This window comes from Phyllostomus discolor, chromosome 4 (genome assembly GCF_004126475.2).
Source record: "Phyllostomus discolor isolate MPI-MPIP mPhyDis1 chromosome 4, mPhyDis1.pri.v3, whole genome shotgun sequence".
NCBI classification, from domain to species: domain Eukaryota; kingdom Metazoa; phylum Chordata; class Mammalia; order Chiroptera; family Phyllostomidae; genus Phyllostomus; species Phyllostomus discolor.
The window spans coordinates 95,671,984-95,697,480 of record NC_040906.2 but is presented as its reverse complement, the minus strand read 5'-3'; the positions used below and the strand labels follow the sequence as shown (position 1 = coordinate 95,697,480).

Below are 25,497 nucleotides of genomic sequence, written 5' to 3'. Positions count from 1 at the left end.
GTAAGATTTCCTTCTTTTTTTTTTTTTTTTTTTTTTTTATAACAGAGTAGTATTCCATTCTGTAAATGTACCACAGCTTTTTTATCCACTCATCTACTGACACAGACTTGGGCTGCTTCCATATCTTGGCCGTTGTAAATCAAGCTGCAGTGAACATAGGGGTGCATATATTCTTCAAATTGTTTCAAGTTTCTTCAGATATATTCCCAGAAGTAGAGTTGCTGGGTCATACAGAGGTTTGTTTCATTTTTAATTTTTTGAGGTATCTCTGTACTACTTTCCATAGTGGCAGCACCAGTCTGCATTCCTACCAACAGTGCACGAGGGTTCCCTTTTATCTACATCCTCACCAGCATGTGTTGTTTGTATTATTTATTGATGATAGCCATTCTGACAGATGTGAGGTGACATCTTATTATGGTTGTAATTTGCATTTCTCTGATTATTAGTGACTTTGAGCATCTTTTTATGTCTGTTTGGCATCTGTATGTTTTCTTTGGAGAAGTATTTCTTCAGGTCCTTTGCCCATTTTTTAATTGGGTTGTTTGTATTTTGGTTTGAGTTTTATAAGTTTTTACAAATTTTGGATTTTAACCCCTGATCAGATATATCATCAGCAAATATATTTTCCCATTCAGTGTGTTGTCTTTTCATTTTGTTAATGGTTTCCTTCACTGTCCATACACTTTTTAGTGTAATATAGTCCCATTTGTTTATTGTTTTCTTTTGTTTCCCTTGTCTGAAGAGGCATATCAGAAAAAATGATATTATGAGAAATGTCTGAGATTGTACTGTTTATATTGTGTTCTAGGATTTTTGTGGTTTTGAGTCTTAACATTTAAGTCATTAATCCATTCTGAGGTTTTTGTTTTTGTGCTTGTGTGTGGTCTAAGAAAGTGGTCTGATTTCATTTTTTGCACATACCCAGTTTTCTCAGCACCTTTTATTGAATAGACTGTTTTTGTCCCATTATATGTACTTTCCTCCTTTGTCAAATATTAATTGGCCGTAAAGGCTTGGGTTTATTATTGGGCTTTCTATTCTGTTCTGTTGATCTGTGTCTTTTTTTTATTGCAGTATCATGATGTTTTGAATACTATGGCCTTGTAGTATAGTTTGATGTTAGATAGTGTAGTATAGTTGGATATCAGATAGCAGGGGGCAAACATCAGGGGAACCACAGATTACTTTCCAGGAAGTGCTATGGCCCCCCCATCCCCCATGTATACTTTTGTCTTTTACTGTAGTGTTTGTTTTAAAGTTCTTTTTTCTCAGCATTGCTGTGTGGCTATTTGGGGTCTTTGTGGCTCCATATAAATTTTTGGAATATTTGTTCTAGTTCTGTGAAATACGCCATTTGTAGCTTGATAGGAATTACATTGAATTATAGGTTGCTTTGGGTAGCATGGCCATTTTAATGATGTTAATTGTTCCTATCCTTGAACACGATATATGCTTCCGATTATTTATATGTTCTTCAGTTTCTTTCTTTAGTGTCTTAAAATTTTCCCAGTACAGGCCTTTTACATCCTAGGTTAAATTTATTCTTAGGTTTTTTGTTTTGTTTTGTTTTGTTTTTAAGCAGTTGTAAATGGGATTAAATAGTAACATCATCTGCAAACAATGATAATTTTACTTCTTTCCAATTTGGGTGCCTTTTATTTCTTCCTCTTGTCTGATTGCTGTTGCTAGTCTTCCAGTACTATGTCGAATAAGAGTGATAAAAGCAGACATCACTGTCTTGTTCCCTGTCTTAAGGGAAACACTTGGCAGTTTTTGCCCATTGAATATGATGTTGGTTGTGGGTTTGTCATATATGGCCTTTATTACATTGAAGTATGTTCTCTCTTCTCACTTTACTGAGAATTTTTATTGTATGTGGGTGATAGATTTTATCAAAAGGTTTTCTTCATCTGTTGATATCATTACATGGCTTTTAGCCTTCATTTTGTTTATGTGCTGTGTCACATTTATTGATATACAGCTATTGTACCAACCTTGCATCCTGGAATAAATCCCACTTTGTAATGGTGTATGATCTTTTTCATGTATTGTTATATGTGGTTTGTTAATATTTTGTTGAGAATTTTAGTGTCTTTATTTACCAGGGATATAATTTTCTTTTTTCTGTTGTGTCTTCATCTGGTTTTCCAATTAGTATAATGCTGGCCTCATAGAATGACATTAGGAGTCTGTCCTCTTCAATTTTTGAAGTAGTTTGAGAAGGAGAGGTGTTAGTTCTCCTTTGAATGTTTGGTAAAATTCACCTGTGAAATTATCTGGTCGAGGACTTTTTTTTTTCGTTGGGAGTATTTTGATTACTGCTTCAATTTTAGTAGTTGTAATCTGTCTATTCAGGTTCTCTCTGAGTCTTCGTGATTTAGTTTTGGAAGATTGTATGTTTCTTGGAATTTATCAGTTTTATCTCGTTCAGTTTGTTGGCATACAGTTGTTTGTAAACCTTTCTTACAGTCCTTTATATTTGTTTGGTGTCAGTTGTTACTTCTCTTTCACTTCTGGTTATATTTATTTGGTTCCTCCTTTTTTCTTGGTGAGTCTGGTTAAAGGTTTGTCAATCTTATCTGTCTTTTCAAAGCTCTTGGTTTTACTGATCTTTTGTATTTTTTTAAGACTATTTTATTTATTTCTGCTCTGATTCTTAATTCTTTCTTTCCTTTTACTCACTTTGGGTCTTGTTTGTTGTTCTTTTTAAAATTCCGTTAGCTGTAAACTTAGATTGTTTATTTGAGATTTCTCTTGTTTCTTGAGATAACCCTGTTACGTTGTGAATTTCCTTTTCTCTTAGGACTTGCTTCATTGTAGCTCATAGATTTTAGGTTATTGTGTTCCCATTTTCATATTTTTCAAGGTATCTTTTGGTTTCTTTTTCCCTTGATCTCATTTTTAACCCATTCATTATTTAGTAACATGTTATTTAGCTTTAGTGTCTTTGTGTGTTTTTCAGTTTTTTTCTTGTGACTGATTTCTAGTTTTATATCATTATGGTCAGAGAAGATGCTTGATATTAATTTTATTAAATATATTGATAACCTGTTTTGTGTCCTCATACGTGGTGTGTCCTAGAAAATGTTCCATGTGCACATGAAAGAATATATATTCTGCTGCTTTGGGGTCAGATACTCTGAATAGATCAGATGGATTTAATTGATATAGTTATGTCATTTAAAGCTGTTGTTTCCTTGTTGATATTCTCTCTGAAAGATCTGTTCTTTGATGTCAATGGGGTGTTAAAAATCCTCTACTATGACTGTTACTGTTGACCTCTCCCTTTATGCCTGTCAAGATTTGCTTTACATATTTAGGTGCTCTTGGGTGCATAAATATTTATAAGGTGTATATCCTCTTGTTGGATCGCTCCTTTTCTCATTATGTAGTGTTTTTCTTTGTCTCTTATTGTAGTGTTTTTTTAAAGTCTGTTTGTCAGATGTCAGTATTGCTGCCCAGCTTTCTTTTTAATTTCTATTTGCATGAAATATCTTTTGCCACCTTGAGAAAGGAGTTTCTTTTAATCAGACAAAAAGTGAAAGGAACTTTTTTGCCATCTTGTTCAGTTTCTTTTCTATGGTATCCATCAAACATTTTGAAAGTTTACTGTAACAATGTCTTGATAAAATTTTAAGTATAAAAATTGATAAAAATTAAGTTAATGGATGCATGCATTTGAAAAGCTTTCATTTTAAAGTTTAAAAAAATTACTATTTTATATTTTTTCTAATAATTTTGTATAAAGAAAATTTAAATGACGTTTTTAAGCAGACCTTTTTTTAGCTGTATCCAAGTTTCCTTCAGTTTATTAGAATGTGCTTTTTAAATATTACTTTTTTATCCATTGATATGTAACTGATTGGAAATATACTTCATTTTTCAGTTCATCCTTTTAGACTTAGCTGTTGGACTCAGTTCCCTCAAATCTTAGACTCATTTCCTCTCATCTCTCTTCCTTCCTCTACTTAAATGCCTCTAACCTCTGCTCATTGTATATGAGCATTGTGTTTAAGTTTGACAGTTCTGTAGTCCCAATCTGATTTTTTTATTCTTGTGACATATTTTCTAAATGCTTTCTGTACTTTGTTTCTTAACTTTTATTTTTTTTTTTTTGTAATTTCAAAGCCCAGTTTCCAAACCAATTTTGAAAGTTTGTAACAGTATAAGGGACTGTTTTTTAAAGAGTCAAATTCTTATTTTGTCACCTAGCACTTGGCTGTCCACCAGAGAAAAAGACAAGTTTTTGAGTGTTCTGCCTAACTCAGGAAGTCTTTTCCAGATTTTAGTATATGATTTGCTCCGTTTTTTTAAATATTGTATTATATACTACATTTTTCTTTGGGCCAGGAACCAAATTAACTTTTAGAGGCCAAACAACTTTAAAGTTAAGTGAACTAGGACATTTTGCCTCATTTTTAAAAGTGAAAATATTGTCATCTCTAATAATCACTAAATACTGTAATTTAGTGATCTCTATCCAGTGTCTTTAGGGTTTACATGATTTTGTTCTTTAGAAATATTACTTAAATTTTCAAGTCAAGGCAGTAGAACATTAGTAAATATATTTGGCCGTTCCGCGACCCTTTAGTTTAGAAAATTAATTTTTTGCTATGGGGTTTTCATTGTGGTAGAAATGGCTAGTTGTAATGATGTATTTATATAGTTGATATACTTCATATAGTTTTTATGTGTTTTGAGGAAGAACATACTTGTTTTGACTCCTGTATTAATAAGTTAATTAGATGATTCTTTTGGTTTTATTTTAAAAGTAATTCATTGCTGAATATGCTCAACCTAAAGAATTTGATTTTGACCAAGAGTGGAGTGTTGATTAATCTGGTGATTTGTTAAATGGAGGTTTCTTAAGAGACTTTCTTTCTACTGTAATATGGTTTCTTCCTCAGATAGCTTAGTGTTATATTTGGGAGATGCCATTTATACACAAAAGTAATACAGGCTTGTATACATGTTCAACAAGTGGCAGAGATAGTTTATTGAAGGAAAGGTTGACTGACTGATAGTTAAAATGATCAGAAAAACTTCATGGAGGAATCCTAGGTTGTGAGCTTTTTGAGAGGGTGAAGTGTAAGCACAGATATTATGTGAAGGGAAAATGTGTAAGTCATGTAGGGGAAAAGAAGTGGACTTCGAGTTGTGTTCATGGAAGCAAACAATGGGAGACACGTAAGTAGAATTCGGACTTAATATGGAGAACCTTAATCAGCTCAAGGAATCAGAATCATAATTTTTGTTGGGAAGGACTTTAGGAACTATTTACAATTAATCATTTTATAGAAATGGGCACAATTTTTATGCTGAATTTTGTAGGCAATACATTCTTAGGTGAAGATTTTTGAGTTAAGCAGTGAGTTTTTTGGGGAGATTATTCTGTTCTCCTTTGTAGGGGTCATAGAATTGGAAACAAGATGTTCTTTGTGTTTGTTAGGGTATTGTACATAATGAATTGCTGTAGTGACAAATGGTAATAAAAATGGAAGGATTAGCAGAAGGAATAATTAGGTATTAATCCTCCCTCTGAGTGTTGGTTAGACAGTAGACTTTTAGGGTGTTGTGGCTCAAACAGTTTTAGGCAGTGTCTTTTTTAAATAAGCCTTTATTTTGATAAGTCAGGGTTTCATTTGTCCTTCAGAAGGGCTAAGCATACTGTTGACCCTTCTCAGCACCACTGTAGTCTCTACTTTTTAAGGTACTGTTTTAAATGATTCTGCACTCTTATTTTACCATCATACAGTTGATTTTCAATGAATTCAATGGGAACAGATTCATACCAGTTGATGGTTGTTTTGTGCATTTGAATAATTCTAATTTTCCTGTCTTCTAACCAGGAGAATGTGAGCTCTTCAATCATGATGACATCCATCTATTACAGGGGTTCCGTTTTACTTTACACAAAGGTTTCATGTTAATAAAAGACTCTGATTTGGAAGAAAAACATTTGGAAGGGCGATAAAAATATATCAGATATGAGCTATAATCTGAAAAATGTTCTGCAGATTGACTTTGGTTTGTGGGTAAAGGGATAACTTGTACTATGATTATAAGCATTTAAAAGTTCAGGTACTTGCATGGCTTTTATCTGATTATTGGAGGAATGGAAAAATTGGAGAGAGTAAATGAAAAGAGTAATTGTAATTACAGTTGACATGTATTGAATGGGTCTTTTGTGCCAGGTCCTGTGCTTAATGCTTTATCTTGTTCTCTTATTTGACACTGTGAACAGTATTGAGTTCTTATTTTACAGATGAGGGAGTCTTAAGACTTAGGAATTATTATTAAATAATACTTGTACTCACAAGGGCAGAGGTACCGTATTTTTAGGACTACAACACGCACCCAGGTTGTAGAGGAGGAAAATAGGAAAAAAACTTTTGAAGCAAAAAATGTGGTAAACTATTTAAAAACCTGTGACCCTGCTCCACTGCCCCCTCCCCCACAGCGAGCCAGGTAAGCTACATTTGGACTATAAGATGCACCCCTCCCCCTCCAAATTTGGGGGTGTGTGCCTTATAGTCTGAAAATATGGTAATCAACTATCTGGAAGGTTTTTAAAGTTTTCTTACAGAGGTGGTGATATTTAACCTGAATTTTTCAGGATGAGTAAGAATTTAGATGTTGTAATCAGTGTTTGAAAGGAGCTCATTTCCTGTAGTTAGAACAGTGTTAATAGTGGCTCCATGGCATGAAATGAGTTGTCTGCTCAGAAGCTCAGCAGTTTTCTGGTTAGGGAGGGAGTCTGGTATGGTGTCAGGGCCTCTGAGGGAAGCTGTCAGGAGCCAGGTATTAAAGGAGCTCTCTTGTATGCCTTGCAGAGATATTTGGTTTGTTTATATTCAAAACAAGCCAAATAGAGACAGCCCCATAGAAGAGAGCAGGCTGACAGACTTGGTAGCCGGGTTAGGGGGTAGAAGGATCTAGCAAAAAAGAAAACGACTTCTGGACATGGACAACAGTGTGGTGATTGCAGGGAAATGGGGTGGGTGGAGGTGGGAGAGGGTTTAAGGGGAACAAATAGTAATGGTAAAAATATAATAAAACATAATTTAAAAAACATAGGCCATGGGGAATTTTTGAAGGAGTTTAGTCAGTAGAGCAATATCACATTTTGAACAGTTTATGTTTTTGTTATTTTTAATGATTCATTCTATTTGGTACTCTCAGGTTCTTAAACAATGTTTGGGGCCTTATACCCCCTAAGAGATTTTCTCTCCTTTTATATTAGAAAAGTAGTTCTGTGGATATTATTAGAATACAAAGAATATCAGTAATTTGCCTGCCTACTATTTAGCAGTAGGTTTGAATATGGAATGATATAATAGTATGTTACTTTCTCTTTAAAGCCTGGTCATGGTTAATAGGTTTTTCCCACATAGCCATAAGGTGTCCAGCTGTCTCCTAAGTAAGCCCCCATTGTTCTGCTTGTTACTTATTATTTTGTTATTGTCAGAATATAGGCTGTATCCACTGTGGCAAAACATTTTAAAAATTATATTTATTTTTTAAATAGTGATGCATTCAAATGGTATGAGACTATATACAATTAAAATCCCCTTCTCACCCTGACCATCACCTACCCCAGATCCCTTCCCTGGGGACAACTACAGTTACTGATTTCTTTGTACTCTTTCAGAAATATTCTATACCTGTACAATCAACTATTATTTTATATATCTTTACCTTGTCCCTTTACTTTTATACAAATATAGAATACTTAAAACATTGTTCTGTACCTTGCTTTGTTCACTTAATACATTTTGGAGATTGTTCTTATCAATACACAAAGAGCTGCTTCAGTCTGTGTTTAAATCGCTCTATATTATTCCATAGTATAAATTTAGCATATTTAACTAGTTTCTCATTTGATGAGTTTTTCGGTTGTTTTTAGTCTTTTGCTGTTATAAGCAGAATTGTAGCAGAAAAGATGCAGTATATATATCTACATACACGTATATGTACAATAACATGGTCTTATTATAAGTTAGTTCACTGAAATATGTATGAATATCCCTGTAGGATCAATTTCTAGAAGTAGAATTTCTGGTTAAAAGATAGGGATATTACCCTGGTTGGGTGGCTTAGTTTTTTGGAGCATTGTACCAAAAGGTTGTAAGTTTGATCCTTGGTCAGGGTACATGCCTAGGTTGTAAGCTCAATACCTAGTCAAGGTACATAGGGAGGCAACTGATGTTTCTTTCATATTGATGTTCTCTTTCTCTCTCTTTTTCCCCTTTCCTCTGTAAAATCAATAAGTATATCTTTGGGTGAAGATTTTAAACAAAAAATACGGGTATTCATAATTTTTGAAAGTAGAGGTGTTTAAATGAACTTAAGCTATGGAATTTTATGTATTATTTACCTACCATGGAACCTCACTGTATAATAAATGGAAATCTAGGAATTACATTCATAATTGTTAAGATGTAAGTAAAATCCTTACACATTTTTTGTTTGTTTCTCAGGTATACAAAACTAGGATATGCTGGAAATACAGAACCACAGTTTATCATCCCTTCCTGTAAGTATTTTCTTTTATGCCTGAAATAAACTGATTTAAAGATCGTTTTTCTTAATTAAAGTAAGAGGGAATCATTTCTGTATTTTGTAATATTTAATCCTTTAAATACATAGTTTGTGAAGTTTAAGTGTGGCCTCATTTCTGCACCTGTAATCATTCATTTCAGATCTCTGTTTAGCTTCATTTACCAAATCTCCCAAATATCTTTTTAAGGAAAAGAAATGAATTTTCTGCTTTAAAGACATCACTGTTAACAGGGTGTGCTTGAACTAACTGTTAAGAAGTGCTGCCTCCATCACACACCTGTGAAGACTCATTTTGTTTGTGGATTTGATTAATACTTGCAGGGCCTTGTGCTTCTTAACTTCCCTGACAAGAGCCTGCGTTTCAAAATAAGGATTGCATCTCATCTTGATGTTAACTTCAGGTGTTTCAAGTATTTATAAAATACTACACACAGTGTTGTTGTTCTGTGTTATTTATGTTTAATTGACCATCAACTCCAGTAGTTTGTTTCAATAATTTTTAAAAAATACTCTTACACTTGGTTTGTTAGTGCTTTTATTTGTTAGTACAAATTATGTATTTGGTTCTTGATGGGCAAGCTTTTGTGCTTTTGACTTTCAAATGATTTGCCTTTTGCATGTTATATAGTAACACCTCTGATGTACTTATTCTGCTCTTTAATTAAAACTTGAGCCTATTAGATGACAAACATTTTGAACCTTTGCTTGGTGGTGCTAACTCCTAGATAATTTAATTTTGGGAGTGTCACTTATTTTGCACAGTAGTATTTATGTGACTGTTTGAATATCTTTTTTTTTTTTTAGATTTTATTTATTTATTTTTAGGGAGGGAAAAGGAGAGAGAGAGAGCGAGCGAGAGAGAGCGAGCGAGCGAGCTGGGGGTTATGGCCTGCAACCTAGGAATGTACCCTGCCTGGGACACTTTGGTTCCCACCAGGGCTGAATATCTTTGTGTATTACTAATTTATGAAAATAAGAAAGAAATGGAAAAATAAACACTCAGAGAGGACTGAAAGCAGCTTAGGTTTCAGAATTAGTGCAGTTGAGAAATTACTAGGCTTGCCAAAAACTGCAGATCTTTTCATCTCAGTTGGGCACTCATTGGACATGAACAAGTCAATTGTTTTATAATTTGTATAGCAAGAACAAAATGAAATGTGTGAAATATGAGAAAGATACTATCAAAAGTCTACCTAAAAGGGGAGATTGATTGATTGATTGATTTATACTTTTTTTACACTTTGGAAACAAACCTATTTGACTTTGGCACTTCTGATATACTTTTGGTATACTTTTCTAGGAATTGGTTTTGTAAGAAATCAGTCTAACACTTAAGTCTAATTCTTTAATACCTAGAATGGATTTTAGGTGACACTAATGAAAAGGTTCTTTCTGACAGTCTTAGTTTGCTGGTACTGTTGTCTTCGTGTATACTGAAAGACAAGTTTGCTCTTCTTTACTTTTTCCCCACATTTATGTATCAGTTTATTGATTGTTTTTTTAAAGAATTTGATGACAAATATTAGCCCAATTGCTGACTCATAGAAATACTGTTGTGGACTAGTACTTGACTTTAGTTATACAGGATGGCAAAAGTGGGTTAATAGTTGTGTGTGCTTGAAACAGTTTATTCTTATATTATTTATTAATTATTATATTATTTCTTTGTATTACAACTGTAAACCTACTTTTGCCCCCCAATTTGAGTTTACTGTTGTTAGACTATTGTATTATGTATATATTAATTTCCTAAGGCTACCATAACAAAATACCAAAAACTGAGTTTAGGCTTAAAACAATAGGAACTTACCAGTTGTGGAGGCTAGAAGTCCAAAATCAAATTGTCAACAGGGCCATGATCTTGCTGACATCTCTAGGGGCGAAACTTTTTTCTAGCTTCTGGTATTTGCTGATATTCCTTGACATTTCTTGGCTTGTATATATAATCACTTGAATCCCTTCTCCCTGTGTGTCTTCCTGTTGTCTTTCTTTTGTGTGTAGCTGTTTGTGTCCAAATTTCTCCTTTTTTTAGGGACACCAGGCATTGGATTAGAGCCCACCCTAATAACGTCATTTTAACTGCAGAGACCCTATTTCCAGATCAGGTCATTTTCTGAGGTTAGGATTTCAACATGTCCTTTGCAGGACACAATCAAACCACAAAAATGCTGATTTTGCAGTCTTTTAATTTGTAATCTTTTATAAGGCATTATAACATTAATGGCATTATGTCATTAAAAATTTAATTTAGTGAATAAATTTAGAAATTGACTGAATTATCTGGATGTGTATGTACATTATAAATGAATTGCTAGAGAAGATTTCTAACATTTAGAAGTAGATTTAGAATTTCTTTCCTTCCATATTTTCTACCCACCTTATTAAGGATATAATTGTTCCTAAATGAAAGTATAAGTTGAATGCCAGATTAACTTTAAATGTATGCAAGTAAATATTTTTTATTTATATTATAGATGTTACATGTAGGTATTATATATAGTTGATTATAGTAATAAGGGACTGCTTAACTAGGAGGATGAAGAAATTTATATCTTAATTATGAAATATGTAATGTTTTAAGTCTAGAAACTGTATGCTGAGTTTCTGAAGTTATTTAAGGAGATAATTGTGGGTTTTACCTAAATGATTTGAAATTTTTCTTTCATATATGATTTAAAGCTTAATAGAACTTTATCTTAGTGTTATATTTAAATTACTAATTCCTAATAGTGTGAATAGGATAGGAATATGAAGAAAACTAATTTTTGAAAAAACTCCCCTTGAAATTTTCCTGTTGTCATTTGTTAGTGTTTTTCAATTTTCTCTTTCTGATTGTCCATCAAGCATATATTGATTTCATGGGATTATAAAATTAAAATAGATGTTAACATAATTTTTTAAAATATCATTTACACATTCCCAGAGTAGTGCTTCTTTTTTTGGCTTTTAATATTTGAGCCCTAGGGTCTTTAGGTGGAGATTTCATTGTGTTAAATGAATTTTTTCATTGGTTTCTTATGACCTTTGTGCTTTAGTTTGATAATTTAAATATGCTAGATCATGTTTTGTTTAATAGCACTTTATAATGGAGGAAGTATAAATTATAAATTTATTTCACTTGAAAATAATAAAATTTTTGATATGTATGAAAAACTTTTATTTTAAAGGTATTGCTATTAAGGAGTCAGCAAAAGTGGGTGATCAAGCTCAAAGGAGGGTGATGAAAGGCGTTGATGACCTAGACTTCTTCATTGGTGATGAAGCAATAGAAAAGCCTACATATGCAACAAAGGTATATTTTATGATTTGTAAAAATAAATAATATATATACTTTAAAAAAATTAGCATGTTTAATGATTGTACCATTTAAAATTTCATTCAGTTATAGGCCTAATACTCTCAACTTTTTTACAGCAAAAATTTCTTCTTTCCTTGTAGTCCCTCCGAACTTAGCTTTTTTTTTTCCCAAGAGGAAAATTTAAGCCTGTTCATGTGAGCAGAACTATTTACTTTTCCATACCCATTAGATCTCAGAACCATCAGTGTGATTGGCTTTCTCTGACTTCAACATTGCCACATTTAGAGATATTTCCCCCTCACTGGTATTCAGAACCATACCATTTCTCTTATATTTGAAGTTGGTAACATCTGGAAATGCCTCTCTCTTTACCCCCTTTTTTCTTTTATTCTTTCTTAACCTTCTTGCCCCTGCTTCCTTTTTATTGAAGTATATATATAGTAAACTAGGTAAGTCTTAATTATACAATTAAAAAAATTTTATGACTCTAATCATAAAAGGTTAGGATACAGAGTAAATCTAGTAACCCAGTTGCCCACGCTTAGTTACCACTCTTACCTATTCCAAAGGGTAAACACTATTCTGACATTTATTATTTTTGAACATTGACTTTGTCTGATTTGCAAATTTTCTCCTTTGTACTTCATTTCTTCTCTTGCATTCATTGATGAACAACTGCCATGTGGAAAACCTTAGCTAAGTGCTGAGAATACAGTGGTAAATCAAAAAATGCTTCCCTGATGTTAAGGCTGTTGCAGTGTGGTGGGAAAGAATACACTGAAGAAATAATTACAAGTGTTAAGGGTGTTACAAAAAGTAAAGTACAGCATACTCTGGAAATATATATCATGAGTCGCTCACTAACCTGGTTTGTGGACTGAGGAAAGTCTTGGAGGAGGAGTAAGTCTTTTAAGCTGAGGCTTGAATGGTAAAATACAAGTTAGGTGAATTGTGTAGGCAGTTATTCTAGGGAGAGACTCTAATATTAAGGAAGGCTTTAAAATATGAGGGAGCCTGGAAATGAACAACCAATGTGTCTGAAGCATAGAGAATGAGGTGGAAACATGTGAGGAGGCTGGATAGGTAGGCCAAGATAAGATAGTTCAAAGTGGTGTTTGGTGATGTTGTCCTATGGGCAACATTAATGGGTTTAAAAATACTGATTAAAAACACAAATATTGAAGTCTTTCTCCTTTGGCTAGAATTCTGGCTGTGCTACTTTCTAGCTTGTGATACCATTCAGTAACTCATCCTTTCTAGGTTTTTGTGTCTTCGCCTATAAAATGGAGATATTCTTAGTATAGTAATGTTGGGAGGCTTAATGAGATAATACATACAAAGCAATCATTATGGTGTTTCAAAATAGTGAAAACTCAGTCTGTTGGCTGTTTTTATTATTTGGGGACACAGCATCATTCTGGGAAGACCAGACTATTGTAATAGCTAAGGCAAGGACTTAGTGGACTACAGTGATGGCAGTGGGGATAGAGACAAACAGAAATTGTGTGTATGCACACAAACATGTGACTTTCTTTTTTTTTTTTAAGATTTTATTTTTAGAGAGAGGTAAGGGAGGGAGAGAGAGGGAGAGAAACCTCGATGAGCAAGAGATATTTTGATCACTTGCCTCTTGCGTGCCCCTAAGTGGGGAACTGGTCTACAACTCAAGCATGTGCCCCGACAAGGAATCGAACCAGTGACCTTTTGGTTTTCAGACCTGCACCCAATCCACTGAACCACACCAGCCAGGACTAAACTTTTAACTTTCATTATGGGGACTTTCAGTCAAGATGGTAGCATAGGTAAACCTGTTACCTGCCTCCTCCCACAACCACATCAGAATTATAACTGAGCTACAGAACAACACTCATTCAGAGCTATCTGAAATCTGCTTGAGTGAAAGTCCTACAAGTGGGGAAATTAAAAAAGAAGATACATCTATCAGAGCTGCAGAGATCCCCCCTGAAAACTGAAGAATTCAGCCCCATACCAGGCCCCCCCACCCTGGGGTTGAGTGCCAGGAAGAGAAGTCCCCATAACTTCTGGCTATAAAAATTAGTGGGGATTGAGAATGAGAGAGCTAGAGGGCTTCTGCAGGCTGAGGCAATTCCACTTCAAGGGCCTGCACTTGGACGTATTCAGACTCATTCCCTCTGTGCTCCAGTGCTGGGGCAGAAGCTTGAAAGGTACCAGGGTCATAAGGGGAGGAACTGAATTATCTGTCATCAGGGCAAGAGTTGGGGTGGGGGGGGAGCAACCTTTTCCAAGAGAGAAATGCTGGCAGAGGCCATTGTTCCTTTGAAGAGCCCTCCCACCACAGAGCCTATAGGTAAGCACCATATCTGAGACTTCATTAACCTGTCTTACTCTGTTTGCTCTGTCCTAGTGATTCCCTGAGACACTGTTCCATCCAAGTTCAGGCCCACCCAAGCTGTTTCCAGTGGCTTTTCCATATGAGTGTCCTGTCTGGCTTATGCTTCAGATTTTTAAAAAATCTCTCAAAAAAGTAGCATTTGGGACTTCTGGCCAAGATGGAGGTGTAGGTAGACATACTGTGCCTCCTCACACAACCAAAATAAGGACAGCAAAAATTTAGAAACAAGATAACAACCAGATCTGACAGAAAATGGAACTCTGTGGAAGTTGGACAACCAAGGAGTTAAAATATACACATTCATCCAGACTGATAGGAGGGGCGGAGTCAAGCAGCCAGGAGGAGAGGAGTCATGGCATAAAAAGCGGTGGGACCAAACGCGTAAGTCATCCTGGGCGCGTAAGGCATCCTGAGCCCAAGAGCACAGGTAGCTGGCAGACCCAGCGAGGAGGTGACTGTGAAGCGAGGCACTGTGCGCAAGGCTCCTGGCTGTCTGGGCCACATTCCCGTGCAGATAAACCAGGAGCGATTGGGTAGTGAGAAAGACCTTGCAACTTAGGGTCACAGTGCCGGGAAACAGAACCTCAGGGCACTGATTGAAAAATACCTGTGGGGGTTGAGGTGCAGGGAGAGACTCCCAGCCTCATAGGAGAGTTTGTTGGAGAGACCCACAGGGTCCTAGAACATACACAAGCCCATCCACCTGGGAATCAGCACCAGAAAGGCTTGGTTAGCTTAGGGGAAGCAACAGAAGGGACTGAAATTCGATGGAGAGAGGAGCAAGCACCATTGTTCTCTTCTGAACCCGTCCCCACATACAGCATCAATTCTGCCACTGGGTTGCCCCACCCTGGTGAACACCTAAGGTTCCACCCCTCATATGCAACAGTTGCGACCAGATCCCCCTGCCTAAAAAAATGGCTCAAACGGAAGTACAAATCAAAGCCCCAGAGCCAGTACTTTTAAGCGACCAAGAGATAGCCAGCCTATCAGATGTACAGTTCAAAGCACTGGTGATCAGGATGCTCACAGAATTGGTTGAATTTGGTTGAAAATTAGATGAAAAAATTAAGGGTATGCTAAGTGAAATAAAGGAAAATAGACAGGGAACCAAGAGTGATGGGAAGAAAACCGGGACTCTAATCAATGGAGTGGACCAGAAGGAAGAAACAACCAAACAGAAAAGAATGGAGAAACAAGAATTCAAAAAAATGAGAAGCTTACGAACCTCTAGGACATCTTTAAACATTTCAACATCTGAATTATAGGGGTACCAGAAGGGGAAGAGGAAGAGCAACAAGTCGAAAAGTTATTTGAACAAATAATAAAGGAGAACTTCCCCAGTCTGGCTAAGGAAATAGACTTCCAGGAAGTTCAGAGAGTCCCAAAGACATTGGACCCAAGGAGGAACACACAAAGGCACATCATAATTACATTTCCCAAGATTAAAATGAAGGAGAGACTTCTAGAAGCAGCAAGAGACAAGGAGACAGTAACCTACAAAGGAGTTCCCATCAGACTGTCAGCTGATTTCTCAAAAGAGACCTTGCAGGCAAGAAGGGGCTAGAAAATAGTATTCCAAGTCATGAAAGGCAAGGACCTACATCCAAGATTGCTCTATCCAGCAAAGCTTTCATTTAGAATGGAAGGGCAGATAAAGTGCTTCTCAGATAAGGTCAAGTTAAAGGAGTTCATCATCACCAAGCCCTTATTGTATGAAATGTTAAAGGGACTTATCTAAGAAAAAGATGACAAAAAACATATATAGTAAAACTGACAATATTATCCACACCTAAAACAAAAGCAAACTAAGCAATCAACTAGAACAGGAATAGAACCACAGAAATGGAGATCACATGGAGGGTTAGCAACAGAAGTGGGAGAAGGAGAGAGGGGGAAAAGGTACAGAGAATAAGGAGCATAGATGGTAGGTAGAACATAGGGGAGGGTAAGAATAGTATGGGAAATGTAGAAGCTAAAGAACTTATGACATATGGACATGAACTATAGTGGAGGAATGTGGGTGGGAGAGGGTGTGCAGGGTGGGGGGGTGAAGTGGGGAAAATGGGACAACTGTAATAGCATAATCAATAAAATATATTTTAAAGAAAACTAGCATTTGGCCCCAGTGTGCCCCATACCTTTTGCTAAGTGGCTCCAGGCCCAGCACTAGAAGCATCTCGCCCTGATTCACAGCTTGGTCTCACCTGGGTACCTCCAACCTCAGCACAAGTAGCAGTCCTCTGCAGATCACTTTGTTGCTCATGTTGGGCAGCCTGGGCAGAGCACATGTGGCAACTGACCTTGGCCTGCATCTCCAAAGATGCCCCAGAGCCAGTGCATCCAGTGGACAGTTTCAGACTATGTCAGAGCATCACTACCCAACCACTGCACAAGTGACACTCTTTAAGGAGTAGACTCTTTGGGCATCAGCCAGGCTAAAGTAAGTCTTGCTCTGTGGTTGACCCCTTCACAGCTAGTCCTCCACAATGGTTGGTGGTTGCAGCCAGTCTTTGCAGCTGATCAGCCTGTGTGTAAATCCCTCCCATTGACATGCCAAATGCAATCAAGGCTAATTACAGCAGGAGGGTGTACACAGGCCACACAAGGTGTGGTGTACCAAGTTATCCAGCTTGGATGATTGTGAAGCTGTTCCATTGGACTCCACGGAACACTGAACTACGTTAGGCCACTCTACCAATCCTGAGAGACATAGCAGCTCTACCTAATAAATATAAACAAACACAAGAAGGTGCCAAAACATGGAGACAAAAAAAACATGCATCAAATGAAAGAACAAAACTCTGGAAAAAAGAACTAAGCAAAATGAAGACAATTTACTAGATGCAGAGCTCAAAACACTGGTTATAGGGATTCTCTATGAACTTAGTGAGAACTTCAACAACATAAAAAAGGACTAGACAGAAATGAAGGATAACTAATTGAAGTGAAGAATAATTTACAGGGTATCAACAGTAGAGTAGATAAAGCTGAGAATCAACTCAGTGATTTAGAATATAAGGAGGCAAAAAAAATAACAACAACCCCAAAACTTGGATCAAAATAGCAAAAAGAGTCCAAAAAAATGAGAATAGTGGTAAGAGGTCTGTGGGACAACATGCATACCAGCATTCACACTATGGGGATGCCAGAAGGAGAAGACAGAAAACAAGGGATTAAATACCTGTGAGAAAAAAAATATTGACAGAAAACTTCCCTAATTTGGTGAAGAAAATAGACATGCAAGTGCAGGAAGCACAGAAAGTCCCAAACAAGATGAACCCAAAGAGGCCCATACCAAGACACATCATAATTAAAATGCCGAAGAATAAAGACAAAGAGAATCTTTAAATAAGCAATAGAAAAGCAGTTATTAACAAGGGAGCTCCCACAAGACTGTCAGCTGATTTCTCAACAGAAACTTCGGAGGCCAGAAGAGATCGGCAAGAAATAGTCAAAGTGATGAAAGGTAAGGGCCTACAAATCTAGATTACTTTACGCAGCAAAGCTATTCTTCAGAATAAAAGGACAGATAAAGAGCTTTTCAGATAAAAAAGAGCTAAAGGGAGTTAATCACCATGAAACCAGTATTGCATGAAATGCAAAAGGATCTTTAAGAGGGGACAAAAAAAGAACTATGAACAATAAAATGTTAATAAATACATATCAAGAATCGAATCTAAAAAAGCAAATGAGCAAGAACAAACAACAGACACAGACTCAACAGACTCAGAGAACATTTTGATGGTGGACAGATAGGAGGGATGTTGGTGGTATGAGTGGAAAAGGTGAAGTGATTAAGTACAAATTGGCAATTACTGAATAGTCATGGGAATATTAAAATATAGGAAATAGAGTCAATTTTCTAATAACTGTGTTTGGTATCCAGTCGCTGTGAGATTTATCAAGATGATCACTTAATAACTTAATAATGTCTAATCACTGGGGTATACTATACACCTGAAACTAATACAATAATGTACATAAGTAATTGAAAAATAAAAATGATTTAAAAATGGTAAAAATTTCATCATAGGGAAATTAATACATGAAAGTACAGAAAGGAATATAATGAACCTTCAGGTACCCTTCACAGAGTTTTGGAAGTTATTAACCTATTAACCAACCTTGTTTTATCTGATTCTCTCTACCCATCTTCCCCCAGATTATTTCAAAGTAAATCCCTAGATATTATTTTACCTACATATATTATTTAAAGATACGGACTTTCAAAAATGTAAATGTATTTTAAAAATATCACACCTAAATACAGTGTGCAATTTCTTAATATCTGGAATCTAGCCAGTGCTCAAATTTCCCTGAGAGTTAATCTGTTTGAATCAAGATTCAGACATCTACTCATTGGATTTGGTTGATGTCGCTTCCGTCTCTTTATCTATAGGTTCTTTTCTGTGTGCATATTATTTCTTCTTGCCTTTCTTTATGGAAAAATTTTGCTTATTTTTTTTGTTAAATGTCTCATATTCTGTATTTTGATCATTGCATCCTGTGTTATTTAACATGATCCTCTACTTTTCTATATTTTACTTTTGGGGTACTTAAAAAATGATGGTTGAATCTAGAAGTCTGATTAGATGTGTGTACAAACATTGTTTTTGTTCTGTCCAAGAATAAAAAGGTGGATATTTATGGAGTAACAGGGCATGATTAATAAGATATTGGTGGTAATTTGCACATTATAATTAAGGTTAATTCCCAGCTCTTGGGTAGTTTCCTTGCTCTTCTTTATTTCTTTAGACTGAGATTTACAGAGAAATACTTTTGACTGGGGTGTGGTATAGGGAGGAGAGGATAAGTTTAGTTTTTACCAAGTTGTGTATTAGGTATCTGAGAGACATCTAATACATTGTTAGACAAATAGTTGGCCTTTGGAGCTCAGAGACATATGCAGAAAGACTAGTGTAATGACCTTCCATCGAAAGTTACAATTTTTAACATTTTGACTTGTTTTCATCGTATTTTTCAAAAATATAATGAACCATCTGAAAATATGTTGTAGGAATAATTTTATTTGTAAGTATTTATATATTCACCTTTTAAGAATGATCTCTAGTTTGATTATCACACCTAAGAAATGCTGTCCTCATCAAATATCTACTAATGATGTAGTATTCCTTGGGTTTTTAATTTTTGGTAGTTTTATTTTGATGTTAATAATATTTGTGTTTTATTTTTGTTTTATAGTGGCCAATTCGCCATGGTATAGTCGAAGATTGGGATTTGATGGAAAGGTTTATGGAACAAGTGATCTTTAAATATTTAAGGGCAGAACCTGAAGACCATTATTTTCTCTTGGTAAGTACATATTGTAATTTCAGTGAGGAAACTTGAAGCTAAATGAAAATGTTTTCATCACATCTTTATATGCACTAGGGCATACGTTATTATTTATTAAATTGTCATATGTCTAAAAAACTTTGTTAGAAAGCTCTATCATCTTTAAGACCATCCAGCTCTAGGTTCCATTAGACCAGTAAAATGTTGAAACACCAAAGTTTAGGTACTTAATGAGTTCTTTTGATAATTAATATGTTAAGATTCAGAAAAAAGTCAGAAATAAACCACTTCCCTTTTTTATTTCTAGTCTGATTATTTTATTTGTAATTCTTCATAACAAAAATATAATCAGCTTCATTTTTAAACCTTGTTCTTCTTTTTACCAAAGTAGTACATGCTTATCAAATCTTATGAAATTTAAAACACAAAAAATTAGCTCTCTCCTTTTTTACCTCTCCCAACCCTTGATTTGTATTCCCCAGAGACAAACATTTTACATTTTCAGAGTTATTTTCTGAATAGTATTTTATAAATTTAAACAATGTTTCTTTTATTTTGTTTTATAAATATTAGACACTCCTCACTACTTAGTGAAAGTGATGATGTTTTGTTCTTCTTTTTCTATTTCCCCTCCCTTAACATGAAATCTATTTCTTCTCCCTCTCCTCTCTCAGTATAGTTATATCATAGATTTTGGTTAAATCAATGTTTTACATTTTGTTATAGTGATTTGTGTATACAGGCATACTTTGGAAATATTGCAGGTTCGGTTCCAGCGATATTTACTCACTGCAGTAAAGTGAGTAATAATCTTTTTGTTGGTTGAAGTCTTATTAAAAAACCACAACATCTGAAGTGCAGTAAAACTCAGTGCACTAAAACAAGGTATGCATGTATTGTTTATGGCTGGACCATAAACATAAAGTTGAAAGAACTTGACAATGAATAGCCATATACCCACAGCTAGGCTCAACAGTTAATTTTATTATAATTGCTTTATGACATCTATTGGGTTATCCATTCATTATTCCATCTTATTTTTTTAATCACTTCATAATGAGTCTCAGATGGAGTCGTTTCACCCCTAGTTTAGCATGAACACCAACTAGAATTCATTATTTGTTTATATTTTTTGTTTTATATAGAATATACTTGCTGTAAAATGTACAAATCTTGACCCTGCCATTCTATGGGTTTTGAGTAGACAGGTTTTGGCAAACTTTCTTTAAAGGAACAGAGAACAAATATTTTTGGCTTTTTAGGTCATAGGGTCTCTGTTGCAGCTACTTAATTCTGCTATTATAAGCAGGAAAGTAGCCACAGACAATACTGAAATGAATGGGTATGGCTGTATTATAATAAAATCATATTTATAAAAACAAGTATTGGGCTGGATTTGGCCTACAAGATGCATGATGTAGTTTGCCCCTGATTTTGACATATGTATACATCTGTGTAACCTAATCTAAACGTTTATGGACATCTAGAACATTATGGCTTAGAAAGTTTTCTCATGTCTTTTTCTGGTTAATCCCTGCCCCCATGCCCTAGAAGCAACTGATGCTCTGCTTTTTTTCAGTATAGATTCATGCTTACATTTGAGATTCATAAAATGAAATCAAACAATATGTGCTCTTTGATAACACTTCAGTCATTATAGTCTTGAGATTCATCCATGTTGTTGAAGGTACCAGTAGTGTGTTGCTTTTTTGTTGCTGGGTTGTATTCTATGATATGAATATGCCTTACTAATGTATTTTCTGTTGATGATCACTTGGGCTGTTTCCAGTTTTTGACTGTTGAGATTATTTTGGCTATTGTGAATGTTCTTATACCGAATTTTTTGTGGATTTGTGTTTTCATTTCTCTTGTGTAAATACCTAGATATGGAATTGCTCTGTCATAGGGTAGGTGAGTAATAGGTTTTATAGGAAACTTCCAGAACTTTTTCTAAGGGGTTGGACCTTTTTGCACACCTACCAACAATGTGTTAGTGATTTGTTTGCTATATATCCTGTTCAGCGTTTGGTATGTCAGTTTTTTTAGTTTTAGCCATTTTAGTGGGTGTGTAAGAGTTCTCATTTTGATTTTAATTTGCATATTCCTGATGTTTAATGACATTGAGCACGTTTTTGTGTACTTACTAGCTATTTGTATGTTTTCCTTGTGAAATCTCTGACTATATTTTACATGGTACTTCTGTTTGTCTTAGAATTTATAATTTACTTGCCTTAGCTTTTTAGTTTGCTTACTTTTGTATGTATTGCTAAATATCTTTATACTGTTGAACATGGTTCTAAAACTCTCTTAAATAAGTTCAAACCAGGCAGTGTAGCTATTACAGGTTTCACATATAGAAAAAGTCTACTCCTCCCCTGGCTGGCGTGGCTCAGTGGATTGAGCGTGGGCTGCAAACCAGGCCTCGCAGTTTTGATTCCCAGTCAGGGCACATGCCTAGGTGGCAGGCCACAGCCCCCAGCAATCGCATATTGATGTTTCTTTCTCTTTCTCTCTCTCTCTTTCTCTCGCCCTTCCCTCTCTAAAAATAAATAAATAAAATCTTAAAAAAACAGTCGACTCCTTTCTTTTAAAACTTTCTCTATGGTATCTTTTAAAATTGAAAAAAGATTTAATATGTAATAAATTCAAATGTTATTCTTTTTTTGTAATTTTTTCTCAGGGATCAGTGACTGATTTCAAGGTCAAAAAGATAATTCTTCTCCATTAAATGTAACAGTTTTGCCTTTCAAGTTCAGATAGTTGTGATAAGAAAAAGGATTGGGTTGTCATACCAGACTCACAAGAATAATAGGTCTTACCCAATTTCCAACTTTAATAATTTAAATGAATTAAATGATCATGAGGCATAGGCAAAACATGAAGTTCAGGATTACCAGTGCTTTCCTAGGTCTTTTTTCTTCAGACTTAACCCTAAGTGATGTATGCAGCCCCATAACTTAAACTGAAGAGAACTGTGTAAACATTTTATACTCACTTAATAGTTATGTAACTTCATTAACATTTTCCAGGAAGCTGTACTATAAATTTGTAGAATCTGGGCTTATTTACTATAGTTGTAGACAGACCAGGTACATCCTGCTATAACCATTGCATAGATAAGGATGCTTCCACTAACAAATACCATTGATAAGTTTGCCTGGAGGTTACTATGTTTACAAGGTGATTTGACTGGGTCTCCTCTCTCTTTTCCTCCTTTTCTTTCCCAGTGTTTAGTTTGTATGAATGTTGTGACATAGTAATAGTTTCTTTTTTTATGTGAATAACTACATTATTTTCTCATGTATAAGTTTGTTTGAACTCTCTGTATTTTTCTTTGGTCTATGTGTCTGTGTTTATCTCTGAGTTTAATGCCTTTTAAACACAGTGTTTGAAATAAAATTTTTAAATTAAAATTATAAAGTTATCAAAATCTGATATTGTTTATTTAAAATGTTATTCAATTTAATAGACTGAACCTCCTCTGAATACTCCAGAAAACAGGGAATATACTGCTGAAATAATGTTTGAGTCCTTCAATGTTCCAGGCTTGTACATTGCTGTGCAGGTAAGCAAGTTCACAAATTAAGATATGCTTGACTTTTAAATTTTAATCTGGCTTAATAATTCACTGTTAAAATATAGAATATGTAAATATATATACATGTATACACACACATATTTTTTTCTACTTATATATGTGTATATACACATATATAAAATAACCTCAAAGCAAATCACAATTCTTTCTTGATAATTTAGAAATCATATTATAGGAAATTGAGTTATCTAGTCAGCAAGAGAAGTGTTAAAGTTAATGGTGTTTGGTTAATTCAAGGTCTTTTATAGAACAGAATAAAAGGGAACTAATATTATTTACTTCATGTCAGAAACTTTATATGTATTCATTTATCCTTATAACATTTGTTGTGTCCTTTTTTAATAGTCTATTTTGACTGATTTATTGCTAGGCATATTTGACCACCTTGTCCTTTGTGCCTCTTCATATCCCGTATATCATAAATCTCTGTAATACTCTATTGCACTTAGTTTGTATATAATCTTCAGCTTCTGTCCCACCCCTCAGTACTGGAACTCACCTCTTATTTTCTTAAACCCATAGTAATTGCGATACCTGGCATATCACAAATGCTTAATGAGTATATAAACTATTGTGAAAGTTCTCTTAGCCTACAATGATTGTGGTGTGATCCTGTGTTAGAATTGGAGGTTGGCCTAGACATGTTCCTAGGTTCCTTTCAGCTATTATATTGCAAGTTGGTAAAATAAAGCCAGTTTAGCTCTTTTTAAAATTATTAGTCATATATTTTGTTTGAGGCTTAGATTGCATGAAATTTAGATTTTTAAAAATGAGCTAGCTGTGTTAATTTCTTAATTTGCAAACACCTTTTTAGAAGAATTACACTTTATTGCCCATGCCACAATTCTTCACAGAAAAATATTATCAACTTTGTTTCTTAATTCTTTAAATCATAGTATTTGGAAGTGTACCAGGGCTTCTGTGGATAAATAAATATATATCCCTAAAATCATGCTACTTAGAAAATTTGGAGAGAATTTTTTAAGAATGATACTTGTTTTTGACCATCTGTGTATTGAATAAGTCTTATGATTGGGTGTTTGGTTGTATGCTTCTAGTACTCTGTTGTTTTGTAACAGGCTATCCCATATGAACATAGTTTAAGTCTTGGCAATCTTAGTAATTTACAATTTCATGTTAGTCTTGGCTTTAAGAGAAAAATAGCCTCCACTAAAAGAAAGTTTTAAAATATGTCCATAAAAGCAAACATAAGCCTGTAATTTGTCATAATAAAATGTAGGATGTAAACAATTTGATTGCATAGTGTTAATTTTGCTTGTTTTCTTTCCAGACAGACATACTACATTTAAAGTTGAATAATGTACTTGAGTAAAATATTTATTTTTTAACTCCCTTTGTTTTCACTTTTTACCTGTATTATTTCTTTTTATTCAAGGCCGTTCTTGCCTTAGCTGCATCCTGGACCTCAAGACAAGTAGGAGAACGGACATTGACCGGTACGGTAATAGACAGTGGAGATGGTGTCACTCATGTCATTCCTGTGGTAAGGATTTAAAAAAAATTTTTTTTAAATATATTTTATTGATTATGCTATTGCAGTTGTCCCATTTCCCCCCTTCATTCCCCTTTACCCTGCATACCCCCTGCCATCCAAATTCCCCTGCTTTAGTTCATGTCCATGTGTCATAAGTTCTTTGGCTTCTACATTTCCCATACTATTCTTGCCCTCCCCCTGTCTGTTTTCTCCCTACCATCTATGCTACTTATTCGCTGTACTTTTCCCCCTCTTTCCTCCTCCCACTCCCCTGTTGCTATCCCTCCATGTGGTCTCCATTTCTGTGGTTCTATTCCTGTTCTAGCTGATTGCTTAGTTTGTTTTTGTTTTTGGTGTGGTTGTTAATAACTGAGTTTACTGTCTTTTTACTGTTCAAATTTTTTTAAAAGATTTTATTTAATTTTAGAGAGGGGACTGGGGAGAGAGAGAGAGACAGAGAAACATCAATGTGTGGTTGCCTCTCACGTGACCCCCCACTGGGGACCTAGCACGCAATGCAGGCAAGTGCCCTGATTGGGAATCTAACCTGCAATGCTTTGTTTCACAGCCCACACTCAATCCACTGAGCTACACCAGCCAGGGCCACTGTTCATATTTTTTATCTTCTTTTTCTTAGATAAGTCCCTTCACCATTTCATGTAATAAGGGCTTGGTGATGATGAACTCCTTTAACTTGACCTTATCTGAGAAGCACTTTATCTGCCTTTCCATTCTAAATGAAAGCTTTGCTGGATAGAGCAATCTTGGATGTAGGTCCTTGCCTTTCATGACTTGGAATACTTCCTTCCATCCCCTTCTTGCCTGCAAGGTCTCCTTTGAGAAATCAGCTGACAGTCTGATGGAAACTC

At 35.0% G+C, this 25,497-nt stretch overlaps 1 protein-coding gene across 1 annotated transcript in view; it reads left to right on the top strand.

The window, feature by feature from the left end:
- ACTR3 (actin related protein 3) overlaps positions 1 to 25,497 on the top strand; it is a 60,795-nt gene that overhangs the window by 18,113 nt on the left and 17,185 nt on the right. The window contains exons 2-6 of the mRNA XM_036023644.1: positions 8,484 to 8,539; positions 11,733 to 11,857; positions 19,443 to 19,553; positions 23,005 to 23,100; positions 24,530 to 24,637. Of these exons, the coding sequence (XP_035879537.1) occupies positions 8,484 to 8,539; positions 11,733 to 11,857; positions 19,443 to 19,553; positions 23,005 to 23,100; positions 24,530 to 24,637 (496 nt within the window). The remainder of the gene's footprint in view (positions 1 to 8,483; positions 8,540 to 11,732; positions 11,858 to 19,442; positions 19,554 to 23,004; positions 23,101 to 24,529; positions 24,638 to 25,497) is intronic.